Source organism: Pseudopodoces humilis, chromosome 3 (assembly GCF_049639895.1).
Source record: "Pseudopodoces humilis isolate 2021_Gansu_Grassland_sample_001 chromosome 3, ASM4963989v1, whole genome shotgun sequence".
Taxonomy (NCBI): domain Eukaryota; kingdom Metazoa; phylum Chordata; class Aves; order Passeriformes; family Paridae; genus Pseudopodoces; species Pseudopodoces humilis.
In genome coordinates, this window is record NC_142202.1 from 35,885,158 (window position 1) to 35,906,951 (window position 21,794).

The 21,794-nt window shown below is 39.5% G+C and overlaps 2 protein-coding genes across 12 annotated transcripts in view; both read right to left on the bottom strand.

Annotated features, from left to right (window-relative positions):
- Positions 1–14,004, bottom strand: part of STRN (striatin) — a 136,934-nt gene extending 122,930 nt beyond the window's left edge. For all 9 annotated transcript variants that reach the window (XR_015772153.1, XR_015772152.1, XR_015772158.1 and 6 more), the window contains exons 1-2: positions 13,702–14,004; positions 883–986 (exon numbers count right to left, since the gene is read on the bottom strand). Coding sequence is in view for 1 of the 9 variants with exons in the window: in XM_014255950.2 (XP_014111425.2) it covers positions 883–986; positions 13,702–14,004 (407 nt within the window). In the remaining 8 variants the exon portion in view is untranslated. The remainder of the gene's footprint in view (positions 1–882; positions 987–13,701) is intronic.
- Positions 14,005–15,361: 1,357 nt separating this feature from the next.
- The window catches only part of HEATR5B (HEAT repeat containing 5B), a 58,234-nt gene continuing 51,801 nt past the window's right edge, over positions 15,362–21,794 (bottom strand). For all 3 annotated transcript variants that reach the window (XM_014255955.2, XM_014255954.2, XM_005526894.3), the window contains exons 35-36: positions 19,709–19,922; positions 15,362–18,101 (exon numbers count right to left, since the gene is read on the bottom strand). In XM_014255955.2, the coding sequence (XP_014111430.1) occupies positions 17,797–18,101; positions 19,709–19,922 (519 nt within the window). In that variant the 3' untranslated portion in view covers positions 15,362–17,796. The remainder of the gene's footprint in view (positions 18,102–19,708; positions 19,923–21,794) is intronic.

Sequence of the window (21,794 nt, forward strand, 5' to 3'; positions counted from 1 at the left end):
GATATTCTATTCCTCGTTTGCATACGTGTATATTTTTAATCTTATTTCTATTAAACAAACTATATCACAAGCTTATTTTATTAAAGAGAAGCAGGAATTATCTGATAGGAAAATGATAATGCAAGAAATGACTGTTTTGCAGCAATACCATAAATATACTCTTTATTCAAGAATTTTAAAAGATATTTCATTAATTAAAAGAATTAAACTAAACTTGGCCCAAAATAAATCGGTTATACAGAGAGATTTCTGAAAACATGAGAAAAAAACAACTTGCCTGCCTCAAAGGTTAGAGTAACAGGAGAGTATATGTAAGAATAAAATGGTAAACTGGGGACTTGTACTAAAATGTCCATGGACAAAGAAATAGACATTGATTAACTGGTAAACATAAATATTTTTTCAATCACAAAATTAACTTCCAGAAGATATTCTTGTAGAATCTATCATACTGAAAAGACTAAAAACTCAGCAAGATTAAAAACTAGTAATTATTAGACTGAAGATGGTTATTCAAGGTTTCAGTTGTCACATATTAATAAACAAAGCTAGTACTATGAACGAAAATGAGAATACACTGTCTGGAGGAAATTCTGGAGTATAATCTATACAGTTCAGTGGAATTTTACCAAGGGAAAGCATTCATTATTGATCATCTATGGGTTTTGTAAGCATGCTTTTGGAGCCACACTATTTTAGCTATTGCTCTTATCATAATGCAGACATTTAGACTAGCATTTTGTTTAGTACAGTAAAATTTGTAAATCTGAGAACTGAGTAGAGACAGAAGAAATATTTCTTGGTTTTGTCAAATACGAAGGCAAAATAAAGTTTCTGTCTTCAGCATTTCTTCATCACATACTGATTGCAAAAGCAGCATACCTTTCCTGTTTGAGCGCATATTCCAGCATTTTGATTCTCCGCACTAGATCCTTCTTCAAATTCTCCTGTCCTTTCCTTTCACCTTGAAGAAAGGCAATCTGGGCCTGCAAAAGGAAATGTTCAATTTAGAGTCTGCTTCCTCAAAATTATTCAGCACAGCTCTTAAGTGTGTGTGTCTTCCCAAGTTATTTTAATATTCATTTGTAGAGTTCAAAAGCAATTGGCTTACTACACTTCATAAACATTAAACACTTATAAAAACCACTGCATAGATAAGCCTTCTAAGAAGCACACTCACTACAGATCTAAAAAAAAAAAAAAAAGGAAAGAAAATAGATAAGAACTAAAGCAATTTTGGTTTGTTTGACAGAGTTTGTTTTCTCTCTTGGATAAACATTCAATAAAAGATAAGGAATGGATAAAACAGGCATACAAAAAGCCTTCAGCAGATAAAAGTTTTTACTAACAATATCAAGAGAAGATGATAAAGTATTTCTGCTCACTAAGTAAAGTAGTGTATAATAGGGTATAATTCTATAGATACATGTTAGATACATAACATTAGTAAAAAAACCTGATGTAAACCATGTTCAGCTAAAATAAGTACAAAAGAAAAATAAAACCCTGTTTGTAATACAGGGTTAAGTGTTAATTATGATACTTACTAAAACAGGTTAAAGAAAGTTCTGAAGAAATACTTTAATTAAGAGCAGAAGAAAAAAGAAAATAGGGAAAGGTATTTTGGTGAGGGAGACAAGGAGAGAAATGGTACTTAAGTAAATAAATGTCAAGTAGGAAATAGACAGCTAACCTCTATCAACTTCCAGCACAAGTATTTAGTTGCCTGTGAAAAATTTCCTTTAAACAGAAAATTATGACAAATACAAGATATTAATTCCTAATCATAAAGCAAGAACTACCTGCTTTTGTACCTAATGCTCAAATCAAGAGGCAAGTTCCTGTGCTTGCTCCATTCATAAATACACTTTGAGGCAAAAATACCTAGAAGCAGTCACCACTTCATGCCTCAGCCTCACCTGCCATTTCCAGGATCAGAAGCTTTCCACACCTCTACAGCTAAGTCTCCAGTCATCTCATCTGTCTCTTGAGAAGCACAGACGAAATAAAAGGCAATTGGTCTACACCATCGGCTGTTGAGCATGGAGACCTATAAGCCTTTCATTTAAATAAAAGACCAGGAAAGTCAGGGATTAAAAATGAGCAGGAACATCCTATCCTCACCTGTCACAACCTTGCAAGCAGACCCAATATTTCAGTTAAGGGAGATAGTTGCTTCCAAAGAATCTGACTACAGACTTTTACCCCAAGGTGAGGAAAAACAGTCTGTAAACATCATTTTCTCTCCAGCAGCTATAAAGGGAAGGCACAGAACTAACTCAGTTGAATTCTGGCAACTAGGCAAGATGAATCTTACTCCAAAAGCCCGTTTGTTGGTGGACAGCAATAGCAGCTGCTCTAAAATATCACCACAGCTGACATAATTTCATTGCTCAAGTACAGCCAATAAATAGCTTGACAGACACCTGAAGGATCCTTAACTGCCAGTCACCAACTAGACCAGCCAGTTTATGACAAGAGAAAAACACTGGCTGCTCTCCAACTAAGTCAGTCTTCATCTTCAACAGGGGAAATACATTTGAATTAAAAAAAAAAAAAAAGTCAACTGAATCAAAAGAAAAATCTCTCACTCTAGCATCAAGAACTACAATTGAATTCTAATGCCAATTTTATGCTCAGGTTTAAAGAAAGGCACAGGAGAAAGAAATGCTGATGCTGGAGTCAGCATTTCCTACCCTGAGGAATGTAACTGTGAGAAGCATCTCAACTCTACAAGGTCAGCATCCCTCCCAAGAGGAACATCTCAGGCACATATAACTTAGTTTGCAGTAACTGTACAAACACACGGATTCTCACTCCCTACCTCCACATAGGCCCAGTGGAACTAAACACACACTCTTCTAGTCAGAAGGGATAGAACATCAAAATGCACTTTTAAAAACAGAAATCATGATGTAAATATGTATTTGGCTGGAAGAAGATCATCCTATGCCATCATTACACAAGCTGAAGTGATCTATTATGTGACCTGCTGTCTGCAAGCAATTTCTAGCCAAGAATGAACTGACTGAATACACTGGAATGAAACATTTTTACCCGGAAGGTTGGCAAACAACACAGCTCACACACTGCTATACTACAAAGGTCAAAGCAGCATTACTGTGATAACAGCTGAGACTAAATTCCACTGGTAGCAGCCGAAACGAAATGTAAAAATGCAACTTCTCAATAGTTTTAACAGCTTCCTTTTGTAAGAAGGAGAGACATAAATGGATATGATTAAGAAATATCATATGACACCTGCTTCATGTGGACATCTTTTGTTGTCAATCCATGCTCTTAATGATGTCTTAGAACTTTCCTTTTTCCTGGATTTTCAAGAAATCCTTGTGCTTCTTCATTAAAATGCACAGGGCAACAACAGAGGAATCCCCAGCCCAAGAGCCATTTCTCCAGTCCTACATAAGCTTACTGCTAGGATCCTTCAAGGTTAATAAATATACTTTACAGACAGGTAGTTTTACTGGTACTTCAAGACACTGAGAATAATTTTTGTCTTTCTTTGGAGGCTGCATGGTTTCTAGCATAGTTTGATCATGCTTTTCTTCAGAGTAGCATACTTATCCCTAATACTATTTTTGAAGAATTCTGGCTGTGTAAATGAGAATACTTATATTTAGTCATTTTCATAACATAGACAAATATTCCCTCTCTTTTCCACAAGATGTTAGCAACCCTTATCCCTCATTTATACATGTACTGAGTAATAACAATTACATCAGCCTCAGTGGACAATAAATATCAGTTATACATGCAAGCTTAATGATATTCAGGTTTACTTATACTGCACGTAACGACAGTATTAAAATAATAACTGAAATTTTATACTAACACTAATACTCTAACAATTCATATGTCTTAAGCAGATTTCATTCTTTAACATTTCATTCTTTTGGTAATTAACCAGAAATATGCAAAGGAATCTAAATGTTCATACCATAAAACAAACAGAAACACTTTGCAGATAAATGTAAACTGAATAAACAAGTACAATGAGTTTAAATATCTAAAATGACAAATTATGACGTAGCAGTAACAATACAGTGGTAACTGTAGGATCACTATTTCCAATTAAAGTACAGAGACAACGCCTGTCTAAATGTCTGTGCAAACATTTAATGTGCAGGTCTGGCTTGAAACATGATGAAAATTATATCTGAACTGAACAACTACAGTTTTCTTATGTTTCAGGCATAAATGACAGAATTTTACCAATAGACTGAGACTCCACAGGTGACTTCCCATGGCTGCAGCTTTAGTCCGAGTCAAATCTGAAGCCTGAGCTACACCTGAGGGAGTAGAGCAGCAAAGGAGGATTCCCTTCCACTTTGAGTAATCTGCAACACTGTTACAGTGTTATAATGCTTGGGTTTTGGCGACTCCTGGGAAAGTTTGCCAAAAATTTCAAGAATTCACAAATATTCCCAACAAACAGGTTCTGTGACAACTGACCTTCCAGGTAATAAGGTTAAAATGCATCAAGTTGTATGCCAGTCTTTGCAAAACTCAAAATTGCCTACAGGGATCACGCAAAACCTCATATTGTTCCTTGCTTTATGGGTGGGGCGCATCATCGCCATAAAGCACCCGGCCCCGCTGGCTCCACAGCAAGAATCAAGGCAGGATCCGCCTAGAGTTTATTCCAGGCTAAGTGCTACAAGTTACTGTATTCCAACTCAACTGTAAAATTACAATCAAAAGAGAAGGAGAAAACAAAATAAAAATCAAAATCAATCCAAACAAAAATAGCCACCACAAAACCAGAGAACACTGGAAAAAGATGTGCCTGGAACAATCTATTTCAGCTGCAATTGTTGAGTCCCATATTTTTTTTCCCCACTTTATCTCACTGAAATTTTTTGCATGACCAACTGGAACATGAAGTGTCATACTCATCCAGTCTATGTTACAGCACTGTAGCTACCTTAACTATTCCACTTCTCTACTAAGAGTTTTAAAAATAACATTCATTCTTACACTAAAAATAATTTCAGAGGCAACAACAGTACTGTTTTACAAAATTCCTCAAAAGGCTCTAATGTCACATTACTGTGAAGTAGACAAAAAGCTGAAACAATGTTTTAGGTAGCACTGGGCTAGAAACAACTCCTTTTTTAAATGTTGTTGACTTCCTAATATAGGCTGAGCAGCCATAACAACATAATTAAATAATGAAATCACATCTTAGTAAGTTCAGATTTTACCGATGTTTAAAAATTTACACTGAAATTCATAATTTCTCGACTCAGCAACCACAACAAGAAGCATGTTTAAAGTATATATATATATACACACACATATATATATACTTTATATATATAAAGTTTATATATATTCTTTGTGTGTGTATATATGTAACACACACACACACATATATATATAATATTTGAACATCTTTTTAGGCTTATACCTTGATGCTACCTTAAAGCAGGAGATAAAAAAATATTCCTCTTTAACAGGACGTTTTAAAAAATAAACATACTATGACTGCTAAACAACATTTAGTACCAACTTCTATCAGTTCCTGATTTTACAGCTATTTCAAGTTAAAAGGCAATTTATTTTTTTAATTCATAAGACTAAAAAATTATAAAAAGCCTTTCTATTCTTCTCTAAAATATTTATCATAATATTTTAAAGTAAACCTCACTTCAAATTCATGGGCATTTAAAGGTCAACAGACATAATTTTACAAAGAGCTACTAAGACACACAATTCTCTACATAATGCTTCCATAATTCAACAACCAGTTCTTCAGAGGTTGAGAGAAAGAGAACAAAAGAGGGGAGGGGAAAACTGCAGGAAAAGTATTGCAAAAAAATATGCAGATAGCTAAAATAACTAAATATATCATAGAGATGAATCAATCTGGAACAGTTGTGCTAACCGGTCTACCAAGGTCTGCCAGAAGGATTCTGCAAGCCGCCAGGGTACTCAGTATTTTAGATTATAGCTGGATCACTGAAGCACTACATATTTAAATATATTTGTAAATAAGTGTAGGCATGCTCTGGGGGTGAGAAGAAAAGAGAGGGAGGGGGGAAGGGAAATCTCAATGGTCTAGTACAACTGGAGAGCAATTTTAAGAGGCACCATACTTAACATCACTACACACACCTACTAGCACTCTATGCCAAGAGAGGCTAGGAAGCTTTTGCAATTCCTGTAGCCACTTAAGATAAAACAGAACTGAAGTAGGGCCACAGGCTGAAATGACTGGCAGGCACCAAGATATATTTAACTTCACCCCACACAGAAGGTACTTCATCCCATTTATCCCTCAAATGCTCGTGCTGGATGATAGCACCTCATGGGACCAATGCACAGCACAAGCTGCTGCAGGCACTTTATTTTTGTTGGACTTCTCAGAGATGTTCTAAAACTAGCATCAAAGATAAACCCAGAAAAAAACATCCAAAAGAAATCAAATACTTAATTTACAGTAAAAAACTATGGCTGAAAATGCCATTTACTTACATTCTTTGTCTCTGTTTTTCAAACAATGCTTTCAAAGAGAAAACACTGCTTGAAAAACAAATTCATTAAGACTGAAAAACTCCTAATAAATGATCCAGAACTTATTCACAATTTATACCTGGCAATACCTTGATTACTAATTTAGGCATCTCAAGAACAGGAAGACTTGTCTTTCTGCAGTTTGAAGCATTTCACTGCATAGATCTCTGTTCAGGTAGCCAGTCCTTCTTTTATTCTCTCTTCAGTGCTGCCTTTCACTGTTCTAGCAATTGTAAGCATCAAAACAGTTGCCAAGCAATGTATAGTCACTTAATTTAATCATTCCTCATAAGCAAAAGTTTCCTCTAAACCTCCAGTCATTTCTGAGGTACACGTACTTAAGTGGTAAACATCAACCTTTTTTTTTTGACCCAAGAGCATGAGCCATGCAGACTGATATAACCCCAAAAAGAGTGTAGCTTTTAATTCTATGATGTAATTCTATAAGCAACACTGCAATGGCATGTCACGAAATAATCACATATTATGAGCTGGAGTCTAAATTGCAAATGCTCAAATTCCTTTCCACTTGCTGTACAAGAATGGCAGAAATGCAGCGACAGCAGCCAGCAGGACTGATAAACAGACACTGGGCCCACATTTAAACAGACAATGGAAGTTCACAAGCTGAATGAATCACTTGGGGTACGGCAAGACAAGGGAGAAAAAAATCTGGAGGGGATTTTTAGATTTGGCTTTAGAAACAGAAAGAGGTGTGAACCAGATTTGACCACACAAGCATTTGTAGAGGCAATTGGCACACTCCTGTCCCTCACTCCTATATCCAGGATCAGCTACTCTTTGTATTCAAGCATGACCACTCTGAACTGATGGGTGAAACAAATACAAAGATAAGCGATTTTTTTCTCACCTCCTATTTACTAGCTAGAATACAAACATCATGCATGCCATTTTTGCTCTGATGCTTTTGCAATCCTGCCCTTTGTGACTGCACTGAAGGGAAACATATTCCTGGCTAAGACCAGAAAAAATGTAGTCTTTCCACACTGCAAACTTTAACTTCCTTATCACTGGGTTATGTTCAAAAATATTCAATACTAGTGAGCATACAGCAAACCTTTTTCAAATAGGAGAAGAACATCTGGATGATGATCATCTACAGGCCCACACACAACAGGTCACTCAGATAAAATGAACCTTTGTTTTCACATTTCAGAGAATTTTTATTTCTAGTTTATTGTCTGCAAAGCTTGGACTCTGAGCACTCTGAAATTATTCCAAAGAACTCTTTCAGGTATCCATGCATTTCTCAGCATTCAAAACTAAAACATAAGAATCCCTCATCTACTTCAAAGTCAGCTTTTGCCACTTTTTAACTAAGAAACTGTGAAGTGAGGTCTTGATAAGGCTTGCCAACCTTGTGAAGCCAAAAAGACGAGTAGGCTACTGATCAATACTTATTTTCTCAGTAAACTGTGTACTGGTAACAGTTTTAGTTAAGGCTTCATATTTGTACAGTCTTACTTCTTTTAGCATCAAATTAAGATGAACCAAAAATCTCAGGCAATTCACATGATCCTCCTTGGGGAATTTTACACAGACTATTCTAAAATTAGTAAATAAAGTTTCCGTGTCTACTGAAACGTCAATAAAGGCTAAGTTATATTTGCAACTTGTTATTCAAACAGTGCCAAGTTACTTATCTCTGATGCAATAAAATTGCCATGAGCCAAGACCCTCAACAGAAAAAGAAAGGCTACATTTTGAGTAGGACAGAGATACCAATTTAAAATGTGCAATAATAAAGACACTTAGGATGTTTCACCATATTCTAACCTGACACTGAATACCAAAGTTTTCTACCTAGAACACAGTAATCTATTCCATTTTTGCTCAATCACGAAAAACAGAAAAATGCCTTTTTCTTTTTGCACATTTAACTTTCCATGAAAGATGTTTGAAAGGTTTAAAGACCACTTGGAGACAATGTTACATTGTAAAACTCTCTGTTCATACGACATCAGTATTTACAGCAGCATTTTCCTAACGGATTTAGGCTATTTAAGAAACATATTTTCATTATACTTAAATTAAGTTACAGGTTTGACAAATATGAGAAGAACTGAAACATCTGATGTTAGGAAATGGTCAGATCAATTACGCAAAAAAAAAGAACAAAATCAAAAAAGCAGGTACACACCTACAAAAACATTGTCTCATCAATTTGTACTTACATTCTACTTCTACAAATTTCCGAATTTCTGAAAATCACTGAGCATTTACTCTCACTGGTCCTCCAGTGAGAAATAAAATAAATAAAAGAAGCTGTGACAGCACATCAACAATTATATTGGAATTAGCTGACAAACATGCACATAAGTACAGAATACAGTTTGCTTCACATGAATCTTGCAAATAGAAAGTTTGAAAAAATGTTTGTGAAAGAGAGACTATCTGGTAGTCACCAAGGCCCATTTAGTATCATTTTTCCAAATAAACACGCCTCAGTAGTGTGACTATGGTTTATTTTCTTTTGCCTTTCTTTTGATTTATCTGATATATATAAAACAATAAAGTTGAGATTACTGCTTTTCTGTAGTTGAGATGTATGTAATATTAACCACTGGTGATTCTTTTGTACTATCTGCCTTATGAGAAAAAACAATTTATATGAGACTTTTACAGCACTTCTGATAATTCATCTTTGACCAAGAATCTCAGAAATTTGACCCACATCATCATACTTGAAAATCTTATACAAAACTGCTTCAAATTGTATTTATCTTCTATTTTATTGGTCAAACTGTATCTTTAGGATTTTTCCATTAACTTAATAACTGATTTCACCAACTCACTGCTCTTTACTTTTTCTCTGAACATTTTCAGATCATCCAGCTATCAGAACAACTTCTAACTAGAAATTTAATCCAACAAGAGGACCGTCATCTAAAAGCCAACAAACTGTAAATATCAACAATTTCTGAATCAAGTAACAAATGTCCTAAACCACACTATAAATAGCCACAGCCATCTGTCTGATTTGCCCCTTCTCCTCATTACTTTAACTTGTCTATCTCCAAGGACACAATCTTACCATGTAGCATGCCTGGTTTCATCGCCTGCCTCTTGCAGCAGAAAAGCAGCAGCAAAGGGCAAGATCCCCATCCGTGACCCACCCCCCAGAGAGCTAACATTACTAAATCTGACTTCCATACCCAATCTCAAGTGTTTATCTATTACTTCCATCACATTCCTTCTATTACAGCTGTTTGCTATCATTTAACCACATTTTATCTCATTTCATTATCTCTTTCCCTATCATTTGGGTGGTGTTTTCTTGTTCTTTTGGCACTGTCTTACAAGAACTATTTTTAACAAAGCTGTAGAAACACAAGCACATTGTATCCACCCATTCTCCCTAATTTCCTTGCAAACCTTTTCAAAGGAAAGTTTACCCAGGAAAAATAATTTTCATGTAATGCTATCAGGTCCCACCACTTGTATGGAGTCTACTACTCCAAAGAAACAAGTTACTAGTTAGAGGAAATGAAAACTTCAGGAGTGACGAGGACAAAAGCTAGAAAATTCCTTAGTAGAATGGGGGGCTGTCCATAAACACAGTTACATACAGCATAGCAGTTTGTTGCAATTTAGACCATTTGTGAAATGCAGAGAAATGCCAATGTCTGCAAATCTGCACTTTTGCCAGAAAATGTTTGTCAGAAGCAGAACTTTCCACAGCAACATATGCATTGCTTGCAAAGACAACATTTCTAGTCACAACAAAAGACACACCCACCCACACACACACACACACACCCACACACACCTTCCAAGCTCATCCAGCCTTGCTGCTTGCTGGGACAAGGATGTGCACTGGCAGCGCTGAGCTCTGCAGGGTCCCAGCCTCCAGGGCAGAGTTCCCTACTGCTCCCCCCAGGGGTGACAGATGGCCAATCAAAAGGGAAATAACATCCGCAAGAGGCAGTCACCCCCAACCAGTCAGAAGACTTATGGATAAGGCAAGACACCAATATGGGAGGCAGTTCATCCCCTGCATGCCTCAAACAAAGATACGGATTTCAGTGCCCTGCACATGCATTTGATCAAACCCTTTGCTATTTTTGGATGGGCTTGTCCAACGCATAATGACAACTCTGAAATATCTCTGTGTCAGTCCAGAAAAATGCAGAACAAAAAAAACCTGAAGTTTAAAACTTGCAGAACAGGAAACCCTGTCTTGTCAAATCTCCCAAGCAGCTGCTAGAAGAACCTTATAAAAGGAAAATCACTAATTTCTGAAATGATATGGAAATAGATTATAATGCCATAAAGCACTGTTTGTGAATACTTAAATGAGGATTAATAACGTTAGTATTCATCCTAGTTAATTACTTCAGAGGGCATCACGAAAGTCTATTCTTAGGATAATTTTTCAATATGCAAATATCAAAGTAGTGTAAACAGAAAGCAAGCATTAAAAGTTAAATATGTAATCAGCAGATAAGCATCTAGGGGAACCCCATATTAATCTGTTTTCATTCTTATTTGATATAAACAGCTTACTAATGATGCTTGCATAGATATAAATACTGAAGTCCTCTTTTGCCTTGAATGAGAAAGATTATATAACAGAGGCAACAATAATTTCAAAAGGTTCAAGAAAAATAATTAGAAAATCAAAATAAACATGAATACTTGCCAGAGAAAGCAAAATATAGGCACTGACAGGGAGAAAAAAGTTGGAAAGACACTTCTAGACCAGTAACTAAGAACAGATTAAGCTGCCCAGCCTGCTAACTCACATATGTTATGAGCTTGGGTGTGTGTCACCTGAACAAGCACCACAGAACACAACAGAAAGGTATTCTACCTGACCATCACATTTAGTTCCACACAGTTAATTAGAAGGATAAGAAAAAGAGAAAATAAAAAGAAGCCCAAAGAGGAAGAAAAGAAAGGCAGGAAATCACAATGGGACTGACTTACAAGGTGTTTTTTCAAGAAAGGGTAGAGTGTAACTAACCAACAGCTACAGAGCAGGAGCCAAACACAATAATACTGTGGCATAAGGTATCCCAAGTATTTTAATATCATGGCAGGTAAGGAACCAGAGATAAAAGAAGTCTACCTCTTAGAAACTAGATGAATTGCAGGAAAAAATTATGGGATACTAAGACCACCATACTAAATAGGTCCTTTGCCCCACGGCCTCCCAAGAGTGGATGGATAATCCAGCACTGGAATTTGCATTGGATAAAAGTACAATGAGGAACACTGCATCTTTATCTCGAGAGAGAGAAACTGTCTGAACTCAGATTTCCATTATTCTGTTAAACATTTCCAAATATACAGGCAAACAAAAGGCTTCAGAAGGAGCACAGACCAGGTCTTTAATTAACACTGCTCATGCTTCAGGTGTACAATTTCTAAAAGCCACCCTGTAGCTGCTGAACCCCTACCACAAACCTCTCACATGGATCCAAGAACATTCATCTGCAAATGGTCACAGCAGACGTTAACGCCTGATGTCTGTAGAGATAGCCAAGAATTTTGCACCTTCCTGAACATGACTCTGCAGCAGATAAATGCTGTTACAGCTCATGGCAATGCCAGCCACAGCTAATTATAACTTTATTGAGATGTTTTGGCAAGAGTCAAAGGCATTCAAGCAAACAACTTGTGATGGGGTTATCTGCCACTGATAATACATGACTTCTGCAAATAGTCTAAATACTCAATTTCTCTCTTCCTGTCTCATCCAAAACACCAAGCTTTTGAGGGATACCTGGGGGAGAAGGAGGGATGGCATGCTGCTGAAAGACATAATAAATATGCAAAGCGTTAGTACTTTTAATGCAGTGGCAAAATTTCCTAGGTCCTGTAAAACAGGTTTTTTTTTCTCCAAAGCAATATTTGGTATCTGTATCAGCTATGAATATATGGCAAGATATTTATGGGCCTCCACTGGATATATGACATGTGAGGTTATTCCTATACATAGCTAAGCGAGTAGCTTTCTACACAGTATTTACTGGATGTAGTGAATAGAAATATGATTCAGTTGCTAGCCAATTTCTCATTGAATCATGGAAGTTAAAATAAAAATTACTCTCTTGTCCTCATGACCACTTCCATTAAATTCCTATAAGGGAACTCTCATAAAAGAATGTCAGATCTATCACTCTTCTCAGAGCAGTTGTTCAATGTTACTGTAGAAAGTAAAATTAAAAAGATGGGGGAAAACCAACCCAATAACCAAAAAAACAGGGAAGTGGTTTGCATTGCTAAACAGATTCCAGACTCTCTTGACAAAGACCGTACTTTCAAGGAAAGCCATAGAAAGAAGAGATGGACAGGAAGAAAGAGACAAAGAAAGGAGACCTAAAAAGGAAACGCGTAGGCACTTTTCAGTCTCGAGCATGGCCAAATGAAAACCAAACAGTGGGCTGCTAGCAACATGGCCAGCGTTAAGGTTTAACACAGGGATTTTCCTGTAAACAACACCAAAGAGGAACGAAGGTTGCATTATCGACTGTAACTGGAGCTAATGCAACGTGCCATCACTGAAGTATCTGACAGCAATGGCTCTAGGCCAGCAACTCACAAGTTCTTTAACCACAAGATGACTATCAGTCCTTTCATGCATTAATGAGCGTATCAACACCATCGCTTTTCAAAGGAAAACACTACATAACGTGCCCCATGGTAGCGAAGGGGATCCAGCCGGTCCCGCGGGCCTGGCCCCTGTGCGGGCGGGGCGGCACCGAGGACCGGGGGCAACCGCGGCACAAGCGGCGGAGCAGCGGCACAACGGGGGCGCGCAGCTCGCCGGGGGCGGATTCTAACAGGGGTTATGAAACTGGTGACAAGTTGGGGCGGCCGACCCCGAGGGACATCCGGAAAACTCCGGAGAGGCGGCGAGAGCGGCACAGTGCGCAGGGGCCGCTCCCCTCCGAGAAGGGCCCGCTCCCCGCCGGGCCGGCCGCCACGTCCCACCCCGTGCCCGGCCGCGGCGGGGGGCGGCCGCCCTCGGGGGCAGCGAAACAGCCCGGCCGGCCGCTCCCTCTCGGGGAAGCCGACAAGCCGCGGCAGCGCCCAGGGCGGCCGCTCCCCTCCATCTGCGTAGGCACGGGAGACACGGAGGGGGAGCGGCCGCCGGAGCCGGGGGTGTGGGGGGGTAGAAGGTCGCGGGTGTGTTACCTGCAGCTCCGCCCGCTCCGCCTCCCACTCGGCGCGCTCCGCCTCGAAGCGGCCCCACTCGTGCTGCAGGAAATGCAGGATGCCCGGCACGCTGTATTGAGCCCGGGACGCCGAGAGCGGCGCGGGGGCTCCGGAGGGTGGGGCTCCCCCCCCCCCGCCGCCCCCCGCTGCCGCCGCCGCGCCCGCCGCTGCTGCCGCCTCGCCCGGCTCCAGCCCCGGCCCGCCCGCCGGCGGCGGCAGAAGGAGGGCGTTATTGTTGTTGTTGTTGCTGAAGAAGACGCCGGGTCCCGCTTGCTCGTCCATGGCCGGGCCGGGTCCTGGCTCGCCGCCGCCGCTCCCGCCGCGTCCCGGCAGCAGCAGCAGCAGCAACAACCTGGGCGCGTCCCGCCCGCCGTCGCCGCCTGACAGCCACCCCCGCCCGCTGCTACGGTGGCCCGGCGGGGACAGCGCCGGGGAGCGATTCGCCCCGCCGCCTCGCGCGGCGTCCTGGGAAATGTAGTTCCGCTGGATGGCGGGGAGGATTCCCCGGTCGCCGCCTTCTCCCCGAGCCGCCTGTAATTCCAGGGATGGCGTTCGGACGGCTGAGCCTCAGCGCCGGGGCGTGCGGTCCGCTCGGCTGGGCGGGGGAGCCGGCGGAAGGGCAGGGCAGGGGCAGTGCCGTGCCTGCAGCAGGAGCACAGGTCAATGGTCACCTCCACCTCCGAGCGGGATTTAAATGGTTTGGCCTCTGCCGCAGCCCGCCCCAGGGACACGGGAAGGGCAGGTATCTCGCAGCAGTTCCACATGCTCCGGCCGAGTCCCGCCAGGGCAGCCCCGGCTTCTGCTTCGTTCTGAGCAGTGCTCGGCCTCGCACTGCCAAAAGCTGGAAACCCTGCCCAGGGCTATAGGGGTTTCTTGAGCATCCTTTGCAATGTTGGGGAGGAGAGCGACACATTTTTCAGGAACTGCCACGCTGCCTGTTCCGCGAGGAAAGGGAAAACAGAAGCCTGTGGGATTGAGGGTGGAACATGCCGACATGGCAGCGCTGCCGTGTCCCCATGGCACCAAGGGACGAAGCTGGGCTCCCTTCCCACGCACGCCATGTGCGCCCCAGCGGCAGAACCTTGCTGAGGGCAAACGAACGCGCCGCTCCATCGGGCTGTGCCGAGGGCCAGGTGCCAGCACCGTGTAAAAGATGCTGTGTGTGCCACCGAGGCGGTGCCACGAGGCTCCCAAGGGCGCTGGGGACCCCGCTTGTGCCACTTGCACCCTTCGCCGTGCCCTGGGCACAGCGGGAGTGCCCTGCTGCCTTCTCCAGCAGCAGTTCCTGATTCCCTGTGGCTGTTCCGAAACCACAGCAGCCTGCTTCGTAACCCTGCCCGCGGAGTTTCAGCTGTGGCTGGTGGATGATCTCTCTAGGAAAGACCACTAAGGAAGCTTACATAGAGCATCAGGAGAGCAGCGGGGAACGGGAGCGAAAACACGGGACAGGGAGCGCGATCTGGGGACCTCGCAAGGAACCCAGGCTCACCCCGAGTGGAAGGAAACAGCAGAGAGAGGGAGACGAAAGACGTGAAGGCGAAGCGGAGCAAACAGTTTCATTAAAAAGCACATTTAAAAGGCCGTTGACAAAGAAAAAGATGAAAAGGACAGTGAAAAACAACAACAAGCACTACGGCCATTTTAAGTTACTTTAAGTTTTTTTAATCAAATGGAATTCGATGCCAAAATATTGTGTAAAACCACATGATTATAACTTTAGTATCAGGAGCAAGCAGAGAAGCAAACGAGGACTAAACTGGGGAAAGATGTATACAAACGAGAGTTGTGCATGTTGTAGGACAGCCACACAAAATACAAAGAAAAACCTCTCCCTTCTTTATCCCTCTACATCTATCTAGTGCCATTTTCTCTTCTGCTAGCTTTTTTCTGTTGTTCTACTGACTTCTTAGTTATGCTTGATTGCTACACTTCCCTCCTCCCTTCTGAATTTTCAGACATCTTGTCAACTAGAGTCTAACTAAAACTTTAAGGTGCTGAGATAAAACTTAAGGTAAACAAAGCATTATTATAGACAAAATCTTTCCAAGAAGTCATTAATTCCTAGACTACCTGGTGGAGGAGAGGGAATCTAAAACAGGTTATAAACTTGTTTTCTGTTTTACTTGCAAAATGTTTGTGTTGAATTTTGAACTGAACAAGTTTCCTTAACACTTTCAAATGTTAAACTGGTTCAGAACTTCTTCTAAGCAAAATAGATTTGTAATACTGGAAAGACTTATTAGAAAGGGATATATTTAAATCAATTTAATTCCCACTACCCATAGTAAGATGAAAAAAAATAGTGAAGTTACTTTTCTTCTCATGTACAGCACATTGCTTTTACTTCTGCATACATCTTTACTCCTGTAGAATAATGGTACAAGACTTGATTAACATCTTTATGAAAAAAAAAGGATTAGAATACACACTACTTGCTATGTTCTCACTTTAGTAATAAAACATTCATTGTGAAATAAAAGCATTTCTGATTTTATATTAAATATTTTGCACACAGCCAACTTACCATAGGGCAAAAGAGCATTTTCTTGACCATTTTGCATAGGTACTCAGAGGGATATTAGATAAGGTCTTAGAGGAAAATAGAAAGCCTAGAGGCAAGTATCTATGCAAAAATAGTGATCTACAAATATTTTAAGCAGATATTAGTCATATTCAATTCTGTTTACTGTCCCTTTGTTATATTTGAAGTTTGCATCTGAAATTCGCAGTTTTTACAGAGCATACAGAGGAACATCAGAGATGAAACTCAGCAGGCCTAGTGGAGACCTCTGGTTATGCTACTTCTCTCTATAAAGCAAAATGTATAGAAAGATCCCTATAAAAGCCCATAAATTCAACAGCTGTGTCAAAAACTTCATGCAAGTCAGTCTTGTATACACAAGAAAATACATGGTTCCGCACTTCTGCCAATAGGAAGGGTGAGGCCTGGCAGCAGACACTGGGAGTCCCTGGCTGTGCGCTCCAAGGTTAGCACAGCACTTGAGCCCTAAGCCCCAACATCTACACATCAGACTCACTCAGATGTGAGGGGAGCCACATGCTTTTGAAAAAAGCCTGGTAGGGGAAGGAAAAACTGGAGGAGCCTGGCTGTCACTTGTGTTCTGCCCCGAGTCAGAACAGTGCAAAGTGCTCCAGTACCTCTGCTTGCAAAATGGATCAAAGACTACAGGTATGATGTATCCAGAAACTAAAATCTAGCAGGAAAGTTAAATACCTATGAGTCTGGACAAAGGGCAGAGCACTGACTCATCACATATTCAACCAGTTGCTGGCAGAACAGGAAGACTGCAAACACAGAGGACCTTAAAAGGGCCAAGATCTACACTTACAAAAATGCAGATAGAAGGCAGTTCTCTTTATAAACTCAGTTTCCAGTGCATTCCTTAAAATTTATATTCGAAGAGATAGGGGATTAGATTCTTTGCATCCTTTATTCATTTTCAAGCATGGAAACGGATTTGAAAGAGATACACACCACATAAATTAAGACAACTCATTAAGACAGCATGCTTGATCATCCACCTTAAGAAAGGCTGAGAATTTTCAATTCTTTTGTTGTGGGGTTTTGTTTTTTTTTTTTCATGCAAGCTGAAACGATCTACAAATTCCCTTTTCCTACTATTCTTTTAAAAGGAAAAAAATTCACATCTCTACACTAGAAATTCCCTGTGGTACAGGGTAACTACTTCGTAACAGTCTTTCCTCTTCTCTCCATCCCCACTGTGTTACTGTGTTGGCACAATGGCAGGATAACAATCACCAGATTTCAAAAACCACTGGAGGATTTGAGATAGCTTTTAAAAATAAATAAAACTATTTAGATACAGAATAATTTTTGGTGGATAACTTATAACAGAAATTCATAAATATGATCACAATTTCCTAAAAATCTATACAAGTAACACCACTTCCCTTGTAATGCATGGATTTCAAGTAATTACACAAAGCTCCATTAGACAGCCTTTCACATACAAATTACACAAAATTAGACATGTATGCAGGGATAATGTAATGCTTCTGACTACTTAATGGTCCAAAAATAATAAAAGTAATTCAAAAAAAGCTAGTTTTCAGTTTAATTGTTGGGGTGGAATGTACTGTGGGTGGTGGTTGCCTAGCAGCTGCTTTTGCTTTGCTGGCCTGACTTGCTCGGACTGCAGTTTCTAGACGTGTTTTCAATTCAGGAGCAGCTCCCATTACTGTCTTGAAAGCATGTGGGTAAAGTGGACCAATGTGCATTAGATTCTGAAGTGCAAACTCGTGAAGATCCTTAGATGCAGTAGATGCAGAAGCAAAGGCATTTTCATTCAGTAAATAGGAGATCAGAGTGGGAACGAGAAGGGCAAGCAACTGCACTCCTAAAAATGAAAGAAAAAAAATGTAATTACCATATCAGAATGAAACAAAAAATAAAAAAATTGTCAGTTACTAGACAAATAAGGGCAATATTGTTTTCAGAACTGACATTAGAAACTGTAATCAAAAAATTATCAAATTGAAACAACTGAAATGAAGATGGCTTCCTGTGCTTTGATCACTCCAACCTGTCTTACCAGGTCTGCATTTAAGATTTCTGTTATTGTTCATTACAGTTATGTTGATCCTGATGCTTACATTGAGATGCTTTTGCACCATCTGGTTGCAGATCATTGATGAAAGATTTTAAGATGTAGAGTGCCTATCATATTAAAGGATTTCATAACACTTTTCAGGCAGACAGGAATGCTATCCAATTGAATCTGAGTATCTGCCTCCCCAGCGAGCATAACTGAACTGGTATCAGTACGCAAGCGTTGACAAAGAAGTCAGGGGACAGTTACCTGCTGTTATTTATGTTGTATTGGTCTGGGAGATCATAATCCAAAAACTAGCAGGGCAGTTATACTTCAGCCAGCATGACCTAGTAAGGCCACAGCCCAAAATGGCAAAGGGATCCAGAGGGTTGACCTCAAGAACAAAAAAAGGCAGCTAAACTTAAGCAACAAGGCAAATTTTTGTACCTACAAAGTATGTAAGTACACCTTTGACATGTGTAACCCAGTAATTGTACATTTTAAGCTCAAAGAACTTAAAAACTAATGGTAACTCATTTATCTAAATTGTTTTAGATTGCCAGAGTATTAACTATTTTCCCTTAAAAGTTTTGACAGTTTCAAACTCATGAGGTGAATTGTCTCCAGACAGCAAAAAATCAGATGTTCTCTTTCCTCTTTTGATTCAATCATCTCTCATTTTCCTTTCACATGTGTTTCAAATTGTTCCAGAAACAGAATGAGGCTCAAGAAATTTTGTATTTTATCAAAAAAGGCAAACTCCAAGAAGGAGTGTGTTCGGGGGAAAAAAACCAACGAAAACCAACCAAAAAAAATCTCAAAAAAACCCCTACACAAAACCAATAGTAATATTTTTACAAGGAACTTTTTCAGCATTTGAAGTCAACTATCAAAGACTGTAAGTCTTCAGAATGCACGTTGTTTCACTTGAAGAATAACTAACTTAAACTCTAAGTAATGTATTCTACCTAGTGAATCTTGCTTCATCTACAATCAAGATACTCTGACTAATATAGTTCAATTTCTTGGGCTCTTTAGATAAAACTTGTTGAGCTGGTAGAAGCAACCTGATAAAAGTCTACTAGAATAATTAAAGTTAACAATGAGAAAAAGTAAATTTAAACAGTGGGAAATACAAATTTCCAAACAGAATAAAATATCACTTGTTACTGCAGTTCATGTTTAGATTTTTTCCTGCAATCACCAGAAATGCAAAGGCTACAGCATTATCATGCTCTATATGCTATACAAGTTCATACATACAAAAGTTCCAGTACTGGAATTACAAAATGATGTTGCACACACAGTCCATTCACGACTATGGACTATGGCCATCAAGTTCCTAGCTGCAACATTTCTAATGTTCTATATTCTAACATTACTCATTTCTCTGGAAACTCTAAAATACTTACTATTCTGCTCTTCACCAAGGGCAACCAATGTTTCAAGAACTTTAATTCCTTCCTGGACTGCTAAAAGCTCCAGATTGTTGTTCGGGCGGCTCCTTTCCACAGCTTTCAGCTTCTCAACCATGATAGGGGCCAATGAATGAATATATGGAGTTGACAGGGCACGATTGGTGTGTTGGAACACAGAAAGCAGAAGCTGGTAACACTTGGCTTGAACCTAATAAAATCAAGATAAATGCATTGTCCTTAAAGTTATTTGTTAACTAGGGAAGCTAATAAACTCTGTTCTGATTTAAAAAAAAAACAAAAAAACAAACAAACAAAAAAAAGGAAAACGAACAAAAAACCAACAAAACAAAGAAAACCACAAAAACCCCAAAACACCCTACTAAATGGGAAGGAAATATACTAAGTAAGAGGAAAGCAGCAACACAGTCCATCTAATAAAGCAGTATTAGCCCAGTATTCAATAATAGGAAGACCAATTAGAAAGAACATGCAGGTACTAAATAGCAGTAACAATATAAACTCTGAGAAAACAAAGGCACAGTTAATGTCATACAAGTCAGTCACACCAGTTCACAGTAAACCACATTTTTAAGTCTCAGAACTACCAGCTCTAATAGTAGCTTAATCTTCAAAATCGTGATATGCTATTCCAATTCCAGAAGGGCAACACAGCCCATAAAAATGACTCGGAACAAAGTGATCTTATTGTTCTAACACAAGCCAAGGCTGTAGCCAAAAGTGTCAGGCCTGCTCATCCTTGCTTCTCATTCTCCGTTTTGTGCTGGTAGTAGCCCAGGACTATATATGTAGCCATACTATGAGCTGATCACAGAATGCTCTCCTTGTCATCCTTCTTTGTGGAAAGCAGAGATTATTAAAGCCATGGTTTGGGAAAATGACTCACTGATGATCTTGTTGAGATGAATTTACTAATGCATTTTTTGGGGCATACAAAGATCTTCCTCCAAAATCCCACACAAATAACCCAGAATTTTTGAAAAGGTGAAGCCTCACAACAAATATGAGGATAAAACATTGCACATGTTTTCTAACTGCACTCAAGTCCAAACAGCATGATTTATCGAGCACATGCTGAACAGAAATGTTCTAGAGGAAGTACTACTGAACAAAATGATCTGTGAGAGATCCAGAGATTACTGGAAACATAGATATATAAATAAAAATATTGAATAAAAAATCATAGCTCATAAAAACTACTGATAAGAAAATGTGAGTTATGCAGCTCATATTACTGCTAATTCAATAGTATACAGCTGCAGGTTTTCTACACAGTTCAATATTTAATGTCTGAAATAATAACACTTCTCTTATAATTTTTATGCTTTATAACAGAGCTCCACAGAAGAACGTTTTTCCTTAATGCCTTACTATCATCTTTGACCTTTTCAACAAATTTTACCTCTGTCTCTCCATACTGTTACAAATAATTCTGTTCCCTTTCTGTCTTTTTTTAAACTTCATTGCTTATTAGATGCTAAAGATAATTAGATTAGCCTCTGAAATAAGGAGTAAAAGTATTTTTTTAAATGCAGCCATATTTCAAGAGTTTTATGACTGCATCTGACAGCAAAATTTCATCCCAGCTTTTTCCCTTTGATCTGTGCAATATAAAACTTTGGACTATCGTGCATTCATGGAAGTCTACAAAAACTTCTGAAAGGTAAAAGGTAAAATCAGAGCTTCTTCAAAGCGTAAGAGTCACACTCTCATGTAAAACTTGCCCAATAGCATTGAAAGACTTGGGTTTCTCAACTGAGTTATCTTGTTGGAACAAAAGGGAATTGAGCTCACCAGACTTCTGGTTATTACTATACATGATATTTGACCTTTTCATGTGGTAATAATTACAAAAATACTCCTGTATTTCTTTTAAGGCATCAGTAGTTTCTTTGGAGGAGTCTTCTCCTTAATCAGTTCAATGCACATAGTACAATGACAAGCATGCCTTTATTACAAACAGGTGTCTCATTACTGACTGCAACAAGGAGTATTTTACATTTAAAAAGCCAGAATGAACACACAAGTATTACAGAGTGTATGCTCTGCACAACGGTGAGAA